The sequence below is a fragment of the Vicia villosa genome, linkage group LG7 (genome assembly GCF_029867415.1).
Source record: "Vicia villosa cultivar HV-30 ecotype Madison, WI linkage group LG7, Vvil1.0, whole genome shotgun sequence".
NCBI lineage: Eukaryota > Viridiplantae > Streptophyta > Magnoliopsida > Fabales > Fabaceae > Vicia > Vicia villosa.
This window is the reverse complement of record NC_081186.1, coordinates 55,628,764-55,646,758: the sequence shown is the minus strand read 5'-3', so window position 1 is coordinate 55,646,758 and position 17,995 is coordinate 55,628,764. Positions and strand designations below refer to the sequence as shown.

The window sequence follows — 17,995 nt, the reverse complement described above, 5'->3', positions numbered from 1 at the left end:
GCTAAGACTTCCTAGAGTATCCTGATCAACACTTGATCACTCTAGTTACTTACAAATTAATGTAATCAATTCTAAGAGTATTACAAATGCTTCTGAAAAGCTATAATCACAACAGTGATATTTCTCTTAACGTTTAAGCTTAATCTCACTAATATATTACAACAGCAATGTAGTGAGCTTTGATGAAGATGAAGTTTCTGAGCTTTTAGTTTGAACAGCGTTTCAGCAAGTTTTTTAGAATTGGTTCTTTCAAAATCGTCAACCTTGCTTCTCATCAGAACTTCATATTTATAGGCACTTGAGAAGATGACCGTTGGGCGCATTTAATGCTTTGCGTGTTCCGTACAGCTTTGCATTTAATGTTTCACGCTTTTGTCAACTACCTCGAGCCTTGTTCACGCTGTGTCTACTGACGTTGCCTTTAATAGCTTCCAACGTTCCTTTTGTCAGTCAGCGTAGCCTGCCACCTGTACTTTCTTCTGATCTGATGTTTGAATATAATATTTGAATATCATCAGAGTCAAACAGCTTGGTGCATAGCATCTTCTTGTCTTCTGACCTTGAAGTGCTTCTGAGCGTGATACCATGAGAACTTCAGTGCTTCTGCTTCTGATCTCAAGTTCTTCTGATGCTTCCATAGACCCATGTTCTGATTCTGCCTTGACCATCTTCTGATGTCTTGCCAGACCATGTTCTGATGTTGCATGCTGAACCTTCTGAGACAAAGCTTCTGAGCGCTGATTTGTGCATACTCTTTATATATTTCCTGAAAGGGAAATTGCAATGTATTAGAGTACCACATTATCTCACACAAAATTCATATCCTTGTTATCATCAAAACTAAGAATATTGGTCAGAACAAATCTTGTTCTAACACTTATTTGTTTTTGTACATGTCATACCCCAAAATTTTCCCATCTCATTTTACTGCCCAAGCTCATACCAAGACTCAAGACTCAAAGACACATTCTCCTAAACAATGGCTCAATAAACTAGGGTTTTGATTTCTCTGAAGAAAATGAATGAATCAAAGGCTCCAATGCATTTCACATGGCTTATTATGTTTCAAACTATCTCCATGACAAATTCAGGTTTTAATTCCAAAGATTGACCACTCAACTACTCAGAAAGTCAACAGTCGACTAGTTTGACCTAAAAGTCAACTGTGGTCAAAGTACAGTCAAATATCATTTGATCAAGGATTGATCATGGTTCATCAAGAAAACATCAGAAATCAACAAAACCCAAAAGTTTCTAAATTAGGGTTTTCATAGGAGAAAGTCAACTGAACTTTGACTAGCCATAAGTTCCACGTAGAACATCATAAATTTCCCATTCAAAGCTCATTTTGAAGGAAATTGAATTCTCTACAAATTTTTCTCTCACAAGCCAAGTCCAAAAATGCTTCATTTGAGAGATATGGATCAAAACATTACAAGTCCTTTTCAAAAGTCAATCAAAAGTCACCTTTTTCAAATGAAGCATACATGAAAATGGTAAACTCAATGGATATGAGACCAAAAGGATCTTTTAGGAGGAATCCTAAGCTTTCTAAGAAGTCCGAGAATACATTTTTTGAGTCAAAATTGAGGGAGCTATGGTTGTTACAAGTTAGGCTATTATGGAGAAAATGTAAAAGGTTAAATGGAGCAATTTTGAATGTTTGAGTAAATAGGCCCAATTAGTGGGGTGTAAACATGAATATGACATAGCAAGAGACCTCCAAGCCCATTTATGCATAATATTGATTTTCGTTTTATTTATTTTTTTTGATTTTTTTATTTTTATATAATTTAAATCAAAATAAATTAAAACAAATCAAATAAAATATCAAACAGGAATTATGATGCACGTAAATTTGCTTTTCTGATCAATAATCAATCAAAGATCACGCTTGAGGCTCAAAAAAATAATTGAAGCTTGATTGATACATGATTGAGCTCAAAAATAGCAAGTTTTAAATCTCTTCCAAATCAAATCTCCAATGATTCAATCACAAGGATTCAGTCAAGTTTTCCTGACCTAAGTTGTTCTATTATAAATATACAAGTATTCCAGATCTAGAGGGAGGATTTTGACAAGGTTTTGCAACCTCAAGAAAGAGCAGCACGTCTAAAAAAACCTTGAAACAGGGCAAGATCAATTTCGGGGTTGCAGCCATTTTTAATCGTCTCTAAAGATCAAACAAGTCAGCTTGTGGTTCTCTGAAGCATTTGCGATCATTATCATCCATCATAACGTCCAAAATCACGTCTTGAGAGCCCACAGTTTGTTGTATCTTTCTCTGCATCCATCCCTTTGATTCCTGCATAATTAATATGATTTGATAGCATACATATGCTCATAATGATGTTGCGAAGCTCCTTGCATAAATCGATTGAAGTTTGAGCACATGTATCCCAATCCGCCATTGTTAGGGTTCTATACTTCTAAAATAGGGGTTTCGTGTGGGCGCAATTTTAGGCCAAATCGACAAGTTCATGGGATTTGGGACGCCACGTACTGTTGATTTGTTTCTTTGTTTATGATTTATTATGTTGGTATCGTGAATTTGATATTTACAGGGCGTGGCTACGGAGAGTTTCGTAGCAGATCCGCAGGTGTTCGTAGCAAAATTATGGGGGTCTCCACGAAGAAGACGAAGCCTGGGCACGCGTTTTGGTTTTAAAATTTTGAACGATTTACATTCTTTATATTAATTATTGGTTGATTATTTATCAACAAGCGAAATATGTCCAAGTGGGGAGGCGCTTGTCTTTGAATGCGAGAGGGAGGGAGTTCGAGTCCTACCGCTCGCAGTTATTTTGGTAATTTTATGACGATTATTACCCATTGTTCCGGTATTACTCATCTACACGCTACCACAATACGCCCTCACGCCATCAGCCCTCCGATCAAGGCAAGGCAAGATCCAACGCACCAGAGCCCGAGGATGCACCATGGACGTCCAGAGCTCAACCACACTGAATCCCAGCTAAGTTTTTTTCCAATTTTTTTTTATTTCTATTTATTCAATAACTATTTTTTTATATTGTTTGTTGTTTATTTAATAAAACTCCTTTCAATTTTTTTTCTTTTCCTTTTTATAAAAATCATGATAATTTGTTTCTAATAATATTTATTTGACTTAAATAAATTAAATAATTATTTTAATTTAGTGGTTTAACTATTTAATTAGGTTAATATTTTATTAATTGATTATTTAATCGAAAACATACTTTTGCCGATTTAATTAATTAACTTAGGTTTTTATATTAATCATAGTTAACTTGTGCCCTAATCAGGGTTTACGAGGTTTATCATCAGATCATTCATACACTATTTTTTTTCCTTTTCTTTGGGCAATTTTTCAGGGTTACCATCAGGGTTCTTCCGACTACGCGCCCTATCAATCAAAAGCTAAGTTCTAATCCCTCCTTTTTATTCAAATATTAATTTTGCCTTATAAATTAAATTAGGTTTATTTTCAATAGCCAATGAACTACTCCTACACTCACCCCTTTATGTTTATTCTTCCTTTGCCAATTTTTAAGGTTAACCAACCGGTCAAAGCTCAAATGTTCGGTAACCCTAAAACTCATCCTTTTTTTTTATTACTTATGTCAAACTTATTTCTCTATTGGGATCTACGTTATTGTTCTTTTCCCCCTTCCCCATGGCTCATTTAATAATTGTTCCTGGTTGTATTGTGTGGCCTTGAAGGCACTTAAACTGCTATTATAATTGTGTGGTTAGTAATTTAGGGCGTGACAACTCGAACTGAATTTAGAATAATTAATTTACAAGATAATTATCTGAATTGAATCACGTGATTGTGCACCCACACACCTTTTATGGTACCCCTTTTGTTGCCTGTTGCCTTGTTGCCTTTTCAGTGCAGAATAGTCAAGTCCCTCGGATACCAGGACGCCTCAACAATGTTGCCCTCAGTTCATTCTTGCCACAAAAAGATCATAAGTCCCAATGATGCTGCCTTCGATTCGCTTATATGATCTTGTCCCTCGAAGTTGCCTACGATATGCTGAGGTGTCCTCATGGTTGCATAATAATAATGACTATTCTGATCCTTCCCTTAGACTACCTACCCCTTCTATGGCAGGGACAGTCTTATGGCGAACGATAATTTCGACGACCCTTCAACCTCCAAATAAAAGGACTTCCTACCCTCTTATGGTATGGATAGCCCTGAAAGGCTAAAAGAACCTTTTTACAATGTCAAGGTAATTTGCCCTTAATTGCTTGCTCTGACTTAAATCTTTTTCTTACACTTTTTCATAAACCTTCAAAAAGGCTACGCTCAGTTACGAGCTAAAGTCCTTATTTTCTTCTTCTACATTTCTAAACTTTTGGTTTCAAAAGAGCAAAGCAATTAAGAGCCCATGGAAAACCATGGATGCAAAGGGTGCCTTACACCTTCCCTTTGTATAAATTACCCCCGAACTCTGTTTTCTTTTAAAAGGTTTTTTTCTGTTCTTTTAGCCTTTCTATTTAATTTGGATAAAATAAAAGTCGGTGGCGACTCTTGCTTACTGCGACATTTCAATAAAGTCAGTTCACCATATTACAGAACTGCCGACTCAGCTGGGGAATTTTTTGAATAAAAGAGGGGTTACCTTAAAAGTTTAGGATCACTTAATTGTTTTATATTGTTTGCTTTGCTTGCTTTATTTTTCAGGGCTTGTTTCGGGAATTAAATGAAGGACGAATCCTATACCCGGATTCAAGTACACTTAAGATAGGAGTGACATAGTCATGGCGACCTGTTCACCTAGCGCGTTGTTCACCCAAGATATTCAAAAGGAAGCGAGTCCAATTGTCACTTGTTGTCCAAGTTGGTAAAAATAATATTCGTGGACATTTAGTAAAAGTTTGAGCATATGAGTTCTCCTAGCGCGTCTTTACCCAAGATATTCAAAAGGAAGCGAGTCCAATTGTCACTTGTTATCCAAGTTGGAAAAAGAGGATATTTGCGGACATTTAGTAAAGTTTTGAACATAGGAGTTCTGCTAGCGCATCTTTACCCAAGACATTTAGTAAAGTTTTGAACATAGGAGTTCTGCTAGCGCATAAGAACATGAACAATGTAACAACAATGAAAAGGAAAACGCATTCCAAACAAAGAGGAATCAACAACAATCATCTGAACCAGCAATGCATTATGGAAAATCGCAATAGAAAATGAACCGAGTTACCCACTCGTACGTTAACGAGGTGAAGATCCACGCATGTCCGATTTCTTCGCTTTTGACTTCCCTTCTATTCCGCTCTGATGCAGAATCTGCGAGTTCGTTGAGGAGTCGGGTATGTTTATCTTTCTCTTCGTCTTCTTCTGGCTTTTGAACTTCTGTTGCTACTGCTTGTTGTTGTTGTGGTTATGTGATTTTCTTCTTTTTCTGTACGTATTTGAAGTTGTGGCTGTTGAGTGGGTTATCGTTTTGGATATTTTGAGTGAGTTCAGTGAGTTCGTTGAGGACACGTTTTTTTTGTGCTGAATCATTTAGTGTGAATCTTTCAGTTCAGAGAGAGGTCCTGATTTTGGCTGGGATGATTTAGCTTGGCGTGTATGTTCGGTTTAGTGTCGTTTGAAAGGAAGAGTTTTCTCTTCTTTTTGAGTTTTTTGGTGTTGTATGAATTTTTGGGAGGTTAGTTTCACGGTGGTGATATGGTGTTGTTTGAAGGTTATTTAGTTTTTGCAGTGAGTTGAAGGAGAACTTTCTGCATAACTATGTTGTCAAAAGCGGCTGACGCGGCCGATATCGCGGCGCGGAAAATTTGGTGCAGCCGCTTCAGAGCATACCTGTGCAACGCGATTGGGAGTAGCGGTCGGTTCAACTGACGTGTCCGATTCGGGAGCGGTCCAAAAGCGCCGCGTTTCACTTTACTTAGACCCGGGTCGGCCCAAAACCTCAATATTTTACACGTATTTTACATGTTCCTAAGCCTAAAACTAGCCGTTTCACAACGACTCTTCTCTCTCTCAAGTATTCTCTCTCTCTCTCTCTCTCTCTCTCTCTCTCTCTCTCACTCTCTCTCACTCTCTCTCAAGCATCGTTCCTCTTCACGTTTCTTCTTCATCTTCTCCACACTTCCGTCTGCTCTTCCTTCTTCGTGTGGAGACTCCTCTTCAGGTATGTTTCCTTCTTCTTTTCTGAACTTCTTCCTTCGGCTCCTCTTTGTTCATCATCGGTTCTTCTGCTCTTCTTTCTTCATAATAGTTCTTAATAGAGCATATTCTTCTTAATGGTTCTGTTTATTCTTTCTTCGTAATGGTTCTGTCTCATAATGGTTCAATGTTCCTTCAGTTCCATTCCATCATAATATTGATGTTGTTCTATTATTTATTTGTTCTGTTCTGCATAACAGCTATGACAACTAATCCTCCAAATAGTTCTACTCAACCATCATCATCCGATATTCCATCTGTGGCTTCTTCGGCTGCTTAGATACACAAACCAGTCGGTGGTGATATAGGCTGGAAATTTAATCATTTGAAAGACTTGAATAATAGGAGGAGGGTTACTTGTGATTTTTGTGACGAAACGTCGACTGGAGGAATTTCAAGAGCTAAGCAACATCAATTAGGAATAAAAGGAAATGTGAAGGCTTGCACTTAAACACCGGAAGACGTTAAGTTGATTTTACAAGAGCATGAAGATAAGAAATTGGCTGCCAAAAAATCTATTTCAGGTGAAGTCCGTGAAGATGATGATGAGACTTCACGACTGCTAGAGATATCTAGGATCCGAAGTGGGAAAAGGCTGGCTGAAGAAGGGAGTATGCCAACTGCCAAGAAGAATACAAAAGGGTCGTTGGATGTAATTTACTATAGGAAATCGGAGGAAAATTTGAAAAAAGGAAAGCAAACAAGCTTGAATGATGCTTGTGATAAGAAGGCAAGAGCGAGTTGTTGTCAATACATAGCCAGTTTCTTTTATCGGAATGGAATTGCTTTCAATGTTGCAAAATCAAAGAGTTTCAAATTGATGGTTGAAGCAATTGGTATGTATGGTGCACATTTGAAGCCTCCAAGCTACCATGAGTTGCGAGTTCCTTTGCTTCAAGATGAGTTGAGACTTACACATGAGATGTTGAGTACTAATAAGAAAGAACAAGAAAAGTATGGGTGTTCCATAATGTCTGATGGTTGGACCGATACAAAGGGAAGAACATTGATAAACTTTTCGGTTAATTCTCCTGCAGGAACAATGTTTGTTAAAAGTGTTGATGCTTCTGCCGACATGAAAACTGGACAAAAGTTATTTCAATTTTTGGATAACTTTGTTGAAGAGATTGGTGAAAGTAATGTTGTGCAGTTAGTTACTGATAATGGAAGCAATTATGTCTTGGCTGGTAGACATATTCAAGTATCAAGACCAAAAATATTTTGGACTCCATGTGCTGCTCATTGTCTAGACTTGATGCTAGAAGACATCGGAAAAATTCCTAAAGTCAAGAAGGTTATACAAAAAGGAATGACACTCGTGGGCTTCATTTACAACCATTCTTTGGTTTTAAATTTAATGAGGGAGAAGTTAGAAAGTGAGTTGGTTAGAAGTGGAGTCACTAGGTTTGCCACAAACTTTCTTACTTTGCACAAATTGCACATTCTAAAGGCAAAAATTAGAACCATGTTCACTTCTGAAGAATGGTTGAACTTGAATGCAAGTAAGGAGGTGAAAGGAAAGAAGGCGGCTGCTATTGTACTTCAAGTATCATTTTGGGAGGATATTGTGTACACTCTTAAAGCTATGGGACCTCTTGTAAAAGTGCTTAGGCTTGTTGATAATGAAAAAAGGCCGGCAATGGGTAGCATCTATCATGCAATGTTGGAAGCCAAAGAGTTTATTCAAAGAAACTTCAACAACAATGAAAACAAGTACAAAGACATCATTGATATTGTTGATAGAAGATGGAGTATTCAACTTCATCATCCGTTTCACGCAGTTGGGTATTATCTAAATCCGAAGTACTTTTATACCAATCCAATGATTGAGAATGACGCTACGTTGTTGGATGGCCTTTATGCATGCATTAACAAGCTTTCTGCAAATGCTAAAGTTGTTGATGCCATCCATGGAGACTTAGCGAAATATAAGATGGGTGTGGACCACTTTGGATTGACAGAAGCGGTAAGGCAAAGAGACTCTATATCTCCTGGTAAGTAACTAAGTCTATTACACAATAATTAAATTTCATAACAATTTTTGTGTATATATGCTAATGCAAATAAAATTTGCATTGCATCTTGTCGCTACCGCGAAAAATAGATCAGAGTCGCCACTAATATATTTATCCCATCGCGGGAAAGGAATATCAGAAAACCTAACTCAGAACAAGAACAAGGTCTTTCGACCAGAGAACAGGGCACGGGAGTCGGTTACGCGAGGGGAAGGTGTTAGCACCCCTCACGCCCATCGTACTCGATGGTATCCACCTATGTTTGTTTCTATCTAAAGGGTGTATCTATGTCTAAACCTAAATGCGAATGAATGCAAAAGAAATACGGGGAAAAGAAGGAATTATTTACAAGTGTGCTCGCTTAGGCCCCGCGACCCAATGCCTACGTATCCCTTACAAGGAATCAGAGCAACCGTAGTTCGGCTCCATAGTTTCCATTTGTTTTGTGTTTTTTAGTTGAACAGCGGTTAAGGTCACAATCCACGATGCTCGACCTTTGGAGACTTATACGCCTAGTTTTGGAAAGGACTTAACTTGTTCTTAAGCGCCTAACAAGGCAAAAGAGTGAACTTGGGTTTGTGTTTTTTATGTAACTACATGATGAACAAAACCCAATACAAGGTTTCGCACCACTTCGTCACTTTGTTTTAATTCGAGCCTTTATTAAGTGTTTTGAATTTTTTTGGTTGGGTATTTTTTAAGGGAATTTACTTTGCAATTCGAATCACATAAAATGTATAATGATCGAGAAGCAGATTAGGGAATGAATCCCACTCACTTCTATCCCATTATATAATGTTCAAGAAACAGATTAGGGAATGAATCCCACTCATTTCTATCCCATTAATTAATGTTTGAGAAACAGATTAGGGAATGAATCCCACTCAGTTCTCTCCCATTAAGTAGTGACCGAGAAACAGATTAGGGAATAAATCCCACTCATTTCTATGCCACTAAGTGATTGAGAAACAGATTAGGGAATGAATCCCACTCATTTCTCTATCACTTTCTTAATGTGATTCGGATCTTTATTTATTAGTGTTTTAATGTTGAAAAGAAAAAGAAAGGATGAACAAGGGGGACTAACCTATTTTCTAACCTATTGTTATTCTAATTCTAATTCTAAAGTTAACATGGTGACTAAATTCTAAAAGGAGCATTAAAATGGTATTAACAAAGTAGGCCAAAAATATGACCAAAAACAAGTAACAAAAATCACATGACAATTACACAAAAATGACATGGAAATAGTACAAAAGAAATAAAAGAAGTGATTCAAGAATTAACCTAAAATATACTATTATTTTTATGGGTTTTTTATATGTTAAAGGGAATTCTAATTCGAGCCTAAAGACCTAAATTCTAATAAGCCTAAACTAGTATTTTTTATGAGGTTTTTATTGTCAACAAAATTCTAAAAAAAATCTAACAAAATGGTGATTATTTACTCTATTATTACTAAGAAAAACTAAGAGAAAACTATGTTAAAAAAACCTAAAGTCTAATGAGGAAAACATGCAGGCAGGGGGTGTAAGCTGAATCAGGGTGTGACTCAGTAGTCAGCGCACAGGCCCAAAGGGAGTGGCTCAACAACATATTTCTGTTTCAGATTTTCTATGCCAAAAAGTGGCGTGATTGGGCTCAGGGTGGTGTAGAGTGGATTTCGGCCCAATGGCTTTGACTAGGTTCTTTCAGATTTTGTTATTGCTAGAAGAAAACTATGGGCCTACGGGGGGTGTGAAAAGTGATTCGTATGGCCCAATACTGATTTTGATTCAAACTAAATAATTTCTTATTCAATTTCTCCATTAATCCAATCAATCACAATTAATTCTAATTAACCTAATCAATTATCAGTTATTAATTCCCTTAATCCATACATTATCAGTCGCAATTTAATCAATTAATAACAATTAAAAATAAAATAAATAATACAAAGGGGCTTAGGGTTTACTTACAATGTGACGATTGGACTTCTCAACATATCTTCTCCCTCACCCGTGAACGAAGACGGCGGCGCGATGTTGCTTCTTCTTCTCCGATCAACTCTCGTCCTCCGCCATCGCGAACAACCGATGAACAACGCATTCACTACCTTGCCTTCCTCTCGCCCGATTCGTCATCTCTTCGCTTAGCTCGACGACTCGTTTCTGCTCAAATTCAACTCCTCTCCGATTCAACTCCGTCCACCCTTCTCCGAATCGATCTCTCTCACCACGAATCTTCAATACTGATGACACGAAAAACCGGCAAATGAACTTCGCGTTCTTCAGGTAAGTCTATTAACACTTGCGTTATTCCTTTTCCTCCGTCTTCTTTTTGTTCCTTGCGCTTCAGTTCTGAGTTGTTGTTATTACTGTACTCGATGATTGTGATGATTGATGAAACAAGTTGCAGGTGATGATGAAGTTCGTTGTCTACTTGATGAAGGCGACGGAGCGAATAAGAAGATTGAAGGTTGACGAGAGGTTGGTTGAAGATGAAGGTTCTGAGATGCGATGGAGAATCTAAGGAGAAAGATGATTCTGAGTTTAGAGAGGAAGATTGACGATGATGAAGATATAGAGATGATGAAGATTCAGATTGAAGATTATGGAGGTTGAAGAATTGGTGGTGAAGATTGGAGAAGATGAAGTTTGTTACTGATTCTTGTTGGTTATGGAGAGGCTTGAAGGTGTGAAAAATGGTGAGATTGAAGATTGGTTAGAGAAGATTCTGGTGATTTGAGGTGTGAAGAAGCTCAAGAGGGATTGTTCTGAGAATTGAAGGATGGAGAGAGCATTGGTGTGTAGCTCTGTGGTATGAAGTGTTGATGGTGATGAATGGAGCAATGAAGAATGGTTGAAGTGAGGATGGAGATGAATGAATTGTGAAGAGAAGAAGAAGATGCAGAGCAAAATGGTGGGGACTGATAAAGATGTGTGTGAATTGCGGAGAGGCTGAATTGAGGAATAAGGTTCTGATTTATAGAGGTGGAGAGAAGCGATTTTGAAGGTTAGTTTTCCCCTTTGATATTTCTGTTGAATCCTTCTCCTTCTGTAACTGATTTTTTTTTGTTTTGATTCAGTTATGGGATCTATTAGCTAGGTGGTTGAAAACTGTTAGCTGTTAGAAAAAAGTTAGTTACAAATGGTTTTGACAGTTATGAATCGGTTAGGTTGTTAGGAATAACTAATTTCTATTATGAGGTGGAGGGTAGAGATTGATTCAGTTAGGGACCGATTGAGTTAGTAACTGAATTAGTTATAAACTGTTAGTAACAGTTAGGACATGTTTGGTTTTCGGTTAGTGCTAGGTTATTGGATTCAGTTTTTCTTTTAGGAATTGCTGCTGACTGTATACTTATATGAATGGGATTGTATGATTATTAGAATGGGCGTTGGTTTTGCGAATTTGATCCGTTTTTGAACTGGCTGAATTTGTTGTGGATTGGTAAGATAACGATGATGATTTAATGTTGCAGGTCTGTTTTTGAGGTGCTGCAAGTCTGTGAATGTTTGATGGCAGCTCCGGTTTTATTTTGCGGGTTTTGGGTGGTAAGCTGGATTTATTTTCTGGATAATGTAGAATTTATTGTAGCTTTGTTCTGAATGTGGGACGGTGTATTTGATTGTGTCAGAATTAACATAAGCTAGCTTGATTTGAATTGGCACAGGTTTTCTAGAAGGTATTGGCATGGTGTCGAAGTCTGAAGTATGTGGCTTGGATGTTACGAAACTGTGAGCGAACCGTATGGTGAAGATGTGCGCATAGCTAAGATTATATTGAAGATTCTGATTTAGGTACAGATACATGATGTGGGACTGGTTATTAGTGAATGTATTTGAATGCTGGTTTTGGTTTATATTGACTGCACTTGTTTTATGACTCAATTTACATGTTGTTTGGATAGGTTTTGGAACTTGTCAAGTCAAAAGATAGGCTGCAGCGAGTGTATTGGTGCGGAGACGCAACTAGTGTAATCGCACGGCTCATGGTGTATTTGGAACGACACAGAGATGGGCTAAACTATGAAGCTTGAAGATTGGGGAGAAAGAATATGCTTGAAGTTTAGTATAGAAATGTAACTAATTGACTTTGTAATGAGACTTTTTCCTCTTTTTTGTATTGAATTGGATTGGAAGGGAACATTGAGCATGTAGATGATTCTCCTTGTAAAGTGATATGATATATATACATATGGTTCTTGAAACTTGTAAATGGGTGGTTACTCATAGCATGTTACGTTTTCTCTTACCCAAAATTGAGATTTTAATTCCTTCTCCCTCCTTGTGTTTCCACTTTAGTTTTAATTGTGATTTCACAGCCAAAAATTCTGAAGAAAAAATGCCCCGCACTTGAAATGATTCACGAAGTTCCACATAACTTTGATTCTTGTATGCAATCCCAAGTGACCGAGTGAGTTTGACCTTCGAATTAATGATAAGGAAATCTAGATAGATCCTTAATTCATCTGATGATTATTGTAAGCATAATGACATGAAGCCCAAAACCTACACTCAAAAAGACCCTTTGATCGCCACAAGAAATAGGGAAATAAACTCTAATTTTACAGTTCAATGCTCATAAATACTTCGATGAGAATAGTCTTGTAGCTTGAGAAGACAGAAGTTCATGATGAATGACCATATCAAAAATCTACTTCCACAACCCATGCTTCGAAGGAGAACCAGATGATCCAAGCTTATTTGATATGTACGTCTCAAACCAATGCAAAAACTTTGATTAATGAATGCATGAGTTATGTTAATGCCCTAGTGGAAAGATGATGCATATGAAATGAGAAGTTTAAGCCAGTTAGAAATAAATATGTGGGCAAATTTTGGGGTGCAACAGCTGCCCCTATTCAATCTTCTTGAACCTGAATGTACGAACAATACCAGTTCTGGACATTTGAGGTGTAAGTGGATTGAATACCCAACAGTACCATCAAAATTTGCGCTCTGGAGTAAAACTCTGAAGAGATACTTGTAATTGTGATTTCAAATGAGGACATCAGTTACTATTGACTCCAAACAAGGGATACTATCAAACGCTTGACATAAACAAGAAACGCCAGTCAACTACTGGACCTTTGCCGATAACAACCGGACTTTGGAGGAAAGGACTAATAACAATCAGACCTAACCGAAGGATGCCTGTCACTACAGGACTTTGAAGGAAAGGGCTAGTAACCACTAGACTCGACCAAGGGATGCCTGTAACCACAGGACTTTTGCTGGTAACAACCAGACTTTGAAGGAAAGGACCAATAACAACCAGACCTAACCAAAGGATGCCTGTAACAACAGGACTTTAAAGGAACAGACTAGTAACAACTAGAACTGACCAAAGGATGCCTGTAACAACAGGACTTTTGCTGGTAACAACCAGACTTTGAAGGAAAGGACTAATAACAATCAGAACTAACCAAAGGATGCCTGTAACCACAGGACTTTAAAGGAACAGACTAGTAAAAACTAGAACTGACCGAAGGATGCCTATAACAATAGGACTTTAGAGGAGCAGACTAGTAACAACTAGAACTGACTAATGGATGCCTATAACAATAGGACTTTAAAGGAGCAGACTAGTAACAACTAGAACTGACCAAAGGATGCCTATAACAATAGGACTTTAAAGGAGCAGACTAGTAACAACTAGAACTGACCGAAGGATGCCTGTAACAATAGGACTTTTGCCGGTAACAACCAGACTTTGAAGGGTGCCTGTAACAACAGGACTTCAGGGAAAGAGATGCCAATAATCATTGGACTTGACAGAAGGAGACTAGTAAGAACTAGACCCTTGTTGGGGATATACTACCTCGTGCTTTTGAAGCATATACAAACCTGGCTTATGCATTGATGCATGTTTGAATTTTTCATGGCGTAATGCTCCATATTCATGGAAATGCTACGCATTTTTGTAGATGCAATGTGAATGCAATGATTACTATATGTAGAGATAATGAGGGCCCTTTAGAGAATATTTCACTGACTTGTCGATCGAGCTTCGTCTCTGACCTCGGGAGAGGTAAACATCAGGGAGAATTCCCTTAGTGTTAAGAACTCTGTGGGGGTGCCAATAGACATTGGACTTTGACTTGCAAGATATACTTATGATTGTTGACTTGAAGAATAATTTCTGACTTCTTACCATGTGCCATTGCTTGGAGAATTTTTGGCATGAGGAAATTCCCTCTTTTCACCAAGTCGGGGATGAGAAATCCGGATAAGGAACTCCTTATGGGATGAGTGGAATAACTCCGAGGAGAAATAAACTCCTATACTTGGGGAGATAATGAATTCTCGGGAGAAATAAAACTCTTATGCTCAGGGAGAGACTTTTCTAGGAGAAATAAACTCCTATGCTTGATGAATGAAATTAAACTCTTAGGAGAAATAAACTCCTATACTTGGTGAATGAATAAAACTCTCAGGAGAAATAAACTCCTATGCTTGGGGAGAGAGTAACTTGCTGGGGAAAGGCATTATGATACTTCTCCATTCTGTGATGACCAACCGCACCTTACAGGTGAATGACGGTTTCTTCAATACAAACCAAAAAGATCATGCCCCAGGGCGCCTGACTCATGAAGATATCCGATTTACAAAGATATTTGCCTCGAAAGGATCCTTAAACCACAATTACGTGAGATAATTCTGCCCTAGCATATTCAAGCATTTGAAATATTCTTTCTCTTGATCAACAGATCCTTGAAGAGATTTTTCGAATCTCGACGTGATTTCCCCAGATTGACTGAATTCTGAGAGAGGTGTCTCGACATCACTTCTTCAGATTGATTGAAATCAAGAGAGAGATTCCTCGACTTGATTAACCCTGATTGGTTGAATTTGAGATGTCAAACCTTGATTTGCTTGCCCCAGATAGGCTGAACTCACGAGAGAGATTCCTCGTCGTGACTGCCCCTTATTATGTACATCTTATCAAAATCCTCAAGTTTACTTCCCTTGAAGTCAACCAAACTATGGAAGCAACTTTATCATATTCAGTGGAGTCTTCAAACTCTTCCCCTCAAGGATACTTAATCAAAATGCATCTACTCAACCGAGTATTCAGACTTCTCCCCTCAGAGTAACCAATCAAAGAAGGTATCAACTAATTATGCTCAATGGAGTCTTCAAGCAACATGCCCCTTGATATCAGTTTCTGAAATGATTCATTTTTACTCTATGGAGTTCTCAAGTCCTTTTACTTTGATATGATCAAGCTCTTTATGGATTCTCATCATGGAAACTTCTTTGATGTTTAAGCAAATGTTTTGTATGCAAAAGAATGTTAATTCTAAGAATGATAATTCTAATACAAAGTTTATGCTAGTCTTGAAGTTAAAGCTCTTTTTTTTTTTTTTTATGCAATGAGTTGGCCACCTCTTGTGAATGTAAAGCGGGCATACAATACCAACATAGATATGTTACGCTTCATTGGGAGTCAGTTAAACGCTATCGCATCGGAGTGCGCTTTCGAAATAAACCCTACTTCAATTAGGACCTTTAAGGGTTGTAACTTGGCCGGGTTCACGGTTTTCAGAATTAAAGGATTTTTTTAGGCTCAAAATTATTTGGTACCCACCCCCTTCATGATGTCCTCCATTCTTAAGTTCAATTAACTCAACATGAGTGTCCATCCCTCACAAGGAATTTTGAAACGGTTGAGGAATCAATGAGTTTTTCGGACATGGCAGTCGCTCACCTTTTATTCTTCTGATTCATTGTCACACGACTCTGTTCTTGCTTTATTTTCACCATTATTTTTCTTTTTTATTGCTATTTTTCTTTCTTCCTTTTTTCTTTCTTTTTTTTCATTTTTTTCATTTTTCTCTTCTTTCTTTTTTTTTTCATTTGAACAAGTCGTGTGACCTCGCATTGTCTTTGATTCGTTGGAAGTGATTGCAACTGCCTCATTCCATGATTAATGAAGAATTACCATTGTGGCATCATCATTTTTTGTCCTCTTGGTAGGTGAAGGATAACCATCACGGTTTTAAATTTCCTCAACCTTTTGAAGGATAACCATTGTTGTATCCTTAGATGCATACCATTTGTGAGTTTTGAACACTTGATCAAGTTAAATGAACACTACCCTGCCCCAGGATTAAAAATAAGGGTTTTTTTCTGATAAAACAAGAAACTCCTCCTTCAAGGCTCAAAGGGGTTAACGAGGGTCTATCTCCCTTATATCTCCGGTGTTTAGGGATTTGAAACAATGCCTGTACATCATCAGCAGGATTTTATTCAAAAACACACAATTAGGGATTTTGCATTTTTATTGTCATCATTCTCCCTCCGCTCGTTGCCTAAGCAAGAGATTAATAAAGTTGGTATCGTAATGCCAAAAACCTTTTTTTTTTTTGAGTGAAAACGAATGGATTACTTCAAGACAAACATAAACAATGCATTATGATTTTCATTCAAAAATTAACAATTTTTTACATGCTAGAAATGCTTAAATAAACAATGAAATATTACAAATGAGAATGCAATAAAGAACTAAATGAATGCCATTGTTGAGGAGACTTGACTCCGTATGGACTTATTGCTCTTGAATGCTCTTTTGCAGTTTTGATACCCCGTCGAGACTTCAACTTGTGCATAGGACCTCTTGGAGTGGATTGTGGTTATTCCGAGATCAACGAGGACTTGAATTCTGCCTTCGAATGTCCTACCACCTTCATTTGAATGGCTAGGTGCCCCAGCATGGTAACCACTTAGCATTATCATATGTTCCTTCCACACACTTCAGATTACTTCCCAGAAGTATATTCCAACAAAGGCGTACAAGAGTGGTGCATTTTTGCCTTACTTTAGGGATTCGAGCAATGCAAATGATGCAATACTCAAGACCAGAATACGTCTTGCTTATCCCTCGGTCGGGAGCCCCAAATATAGATGCTAGAACAGTAATCACCATCATAAATGGAAGAAGCTAGTATGATCATCAAACTCAGGAGATCTATATGTGGTAAGGAAGACCCATAATGCCAACTGAAATACCAACCATCAGGGACATAACTGAGCACAAGGCACTTGCATTACATCGTTATGTTTCCCATATTCTTTTTTATCTCTGTTGACAAGCAAAGGGTTATGAGAAGAAAATTCCAGGAAGAGATGACGCATGATATGAAGCAACAGCTTGAGAATGAGAAATGCCTTTGCAGAACCCTCTTGATTATCTCATGGAAAAATATTCTGACGAAGTTGCACAAGAATTTGTAGTGCTTTAAAGGATTCGAGCATGCGAATGGTGCAATGCTCAAGATAGACAATGTCTTGCTTATCCCTCGATCGGGAGCCCCAAGCAACTTCCACATATGTACAAGAGATGATTATCACTTTAGCTTCAACATCCAAACCATTCGGAGTGAGAGTAAATGATCCTTGCAGTTTTGTTTTGATATCAGGCACTAGGTACAAACACACAATGTCTAACTCAACGGAGTCACGACCTTTTATGATTTTAAACCTTTTCTCCAAGAGGTGGAACCTTTTTCATTTCAATGATCGGAAACTTGAAGACTTCAATTTCCAAATGGTTCTCATGATGTGTTTCCTCCTAACCAAGAATAGGAATCTCAACATTATTTCAGACATTCTGATTCGTAAGACCTTCTCATGGGTGAGATTAACATTGCCATCTGGCCTTTAAGGAACTTGCCTCAATTCTTCTTGTCTAAGAGAGAAACCTTGGATAGTCTCCATACACTGATTCATATTAATCCCCATTCCTGTCCTCATCTCATTCAAGTACTCACGGAGTTGTTCCGTTTTTAACTTTCAAGCATGTAGCAGTGAGAAGTCACTTTTGTTGTTGA

The 17,995-nt window shown here is 37.8% G+C and overlaps 1 protein-coding gene across 1 annotated transcript; it reads left to right on the top strand.

Moving 5' to 3' along the window:
- The first annotated feature begins 6,776 nt into the window (after positions 1-6,776).
- On the top strand, positions 6,777-8,165 carry LOC131619093 (uncharacterized). Its single transcript, XM_058890234.1, has one exon. It carries the CDS (start codon positions 6,777-6,779, stop codon positions 8,163-8,165), a length of 1,389 nt encoding a protein of 462 aa, XP_058746217.1.
- The last annotated feature ends 9,830 nt before the right edge of the window (positions 8,166-17,995 follow it).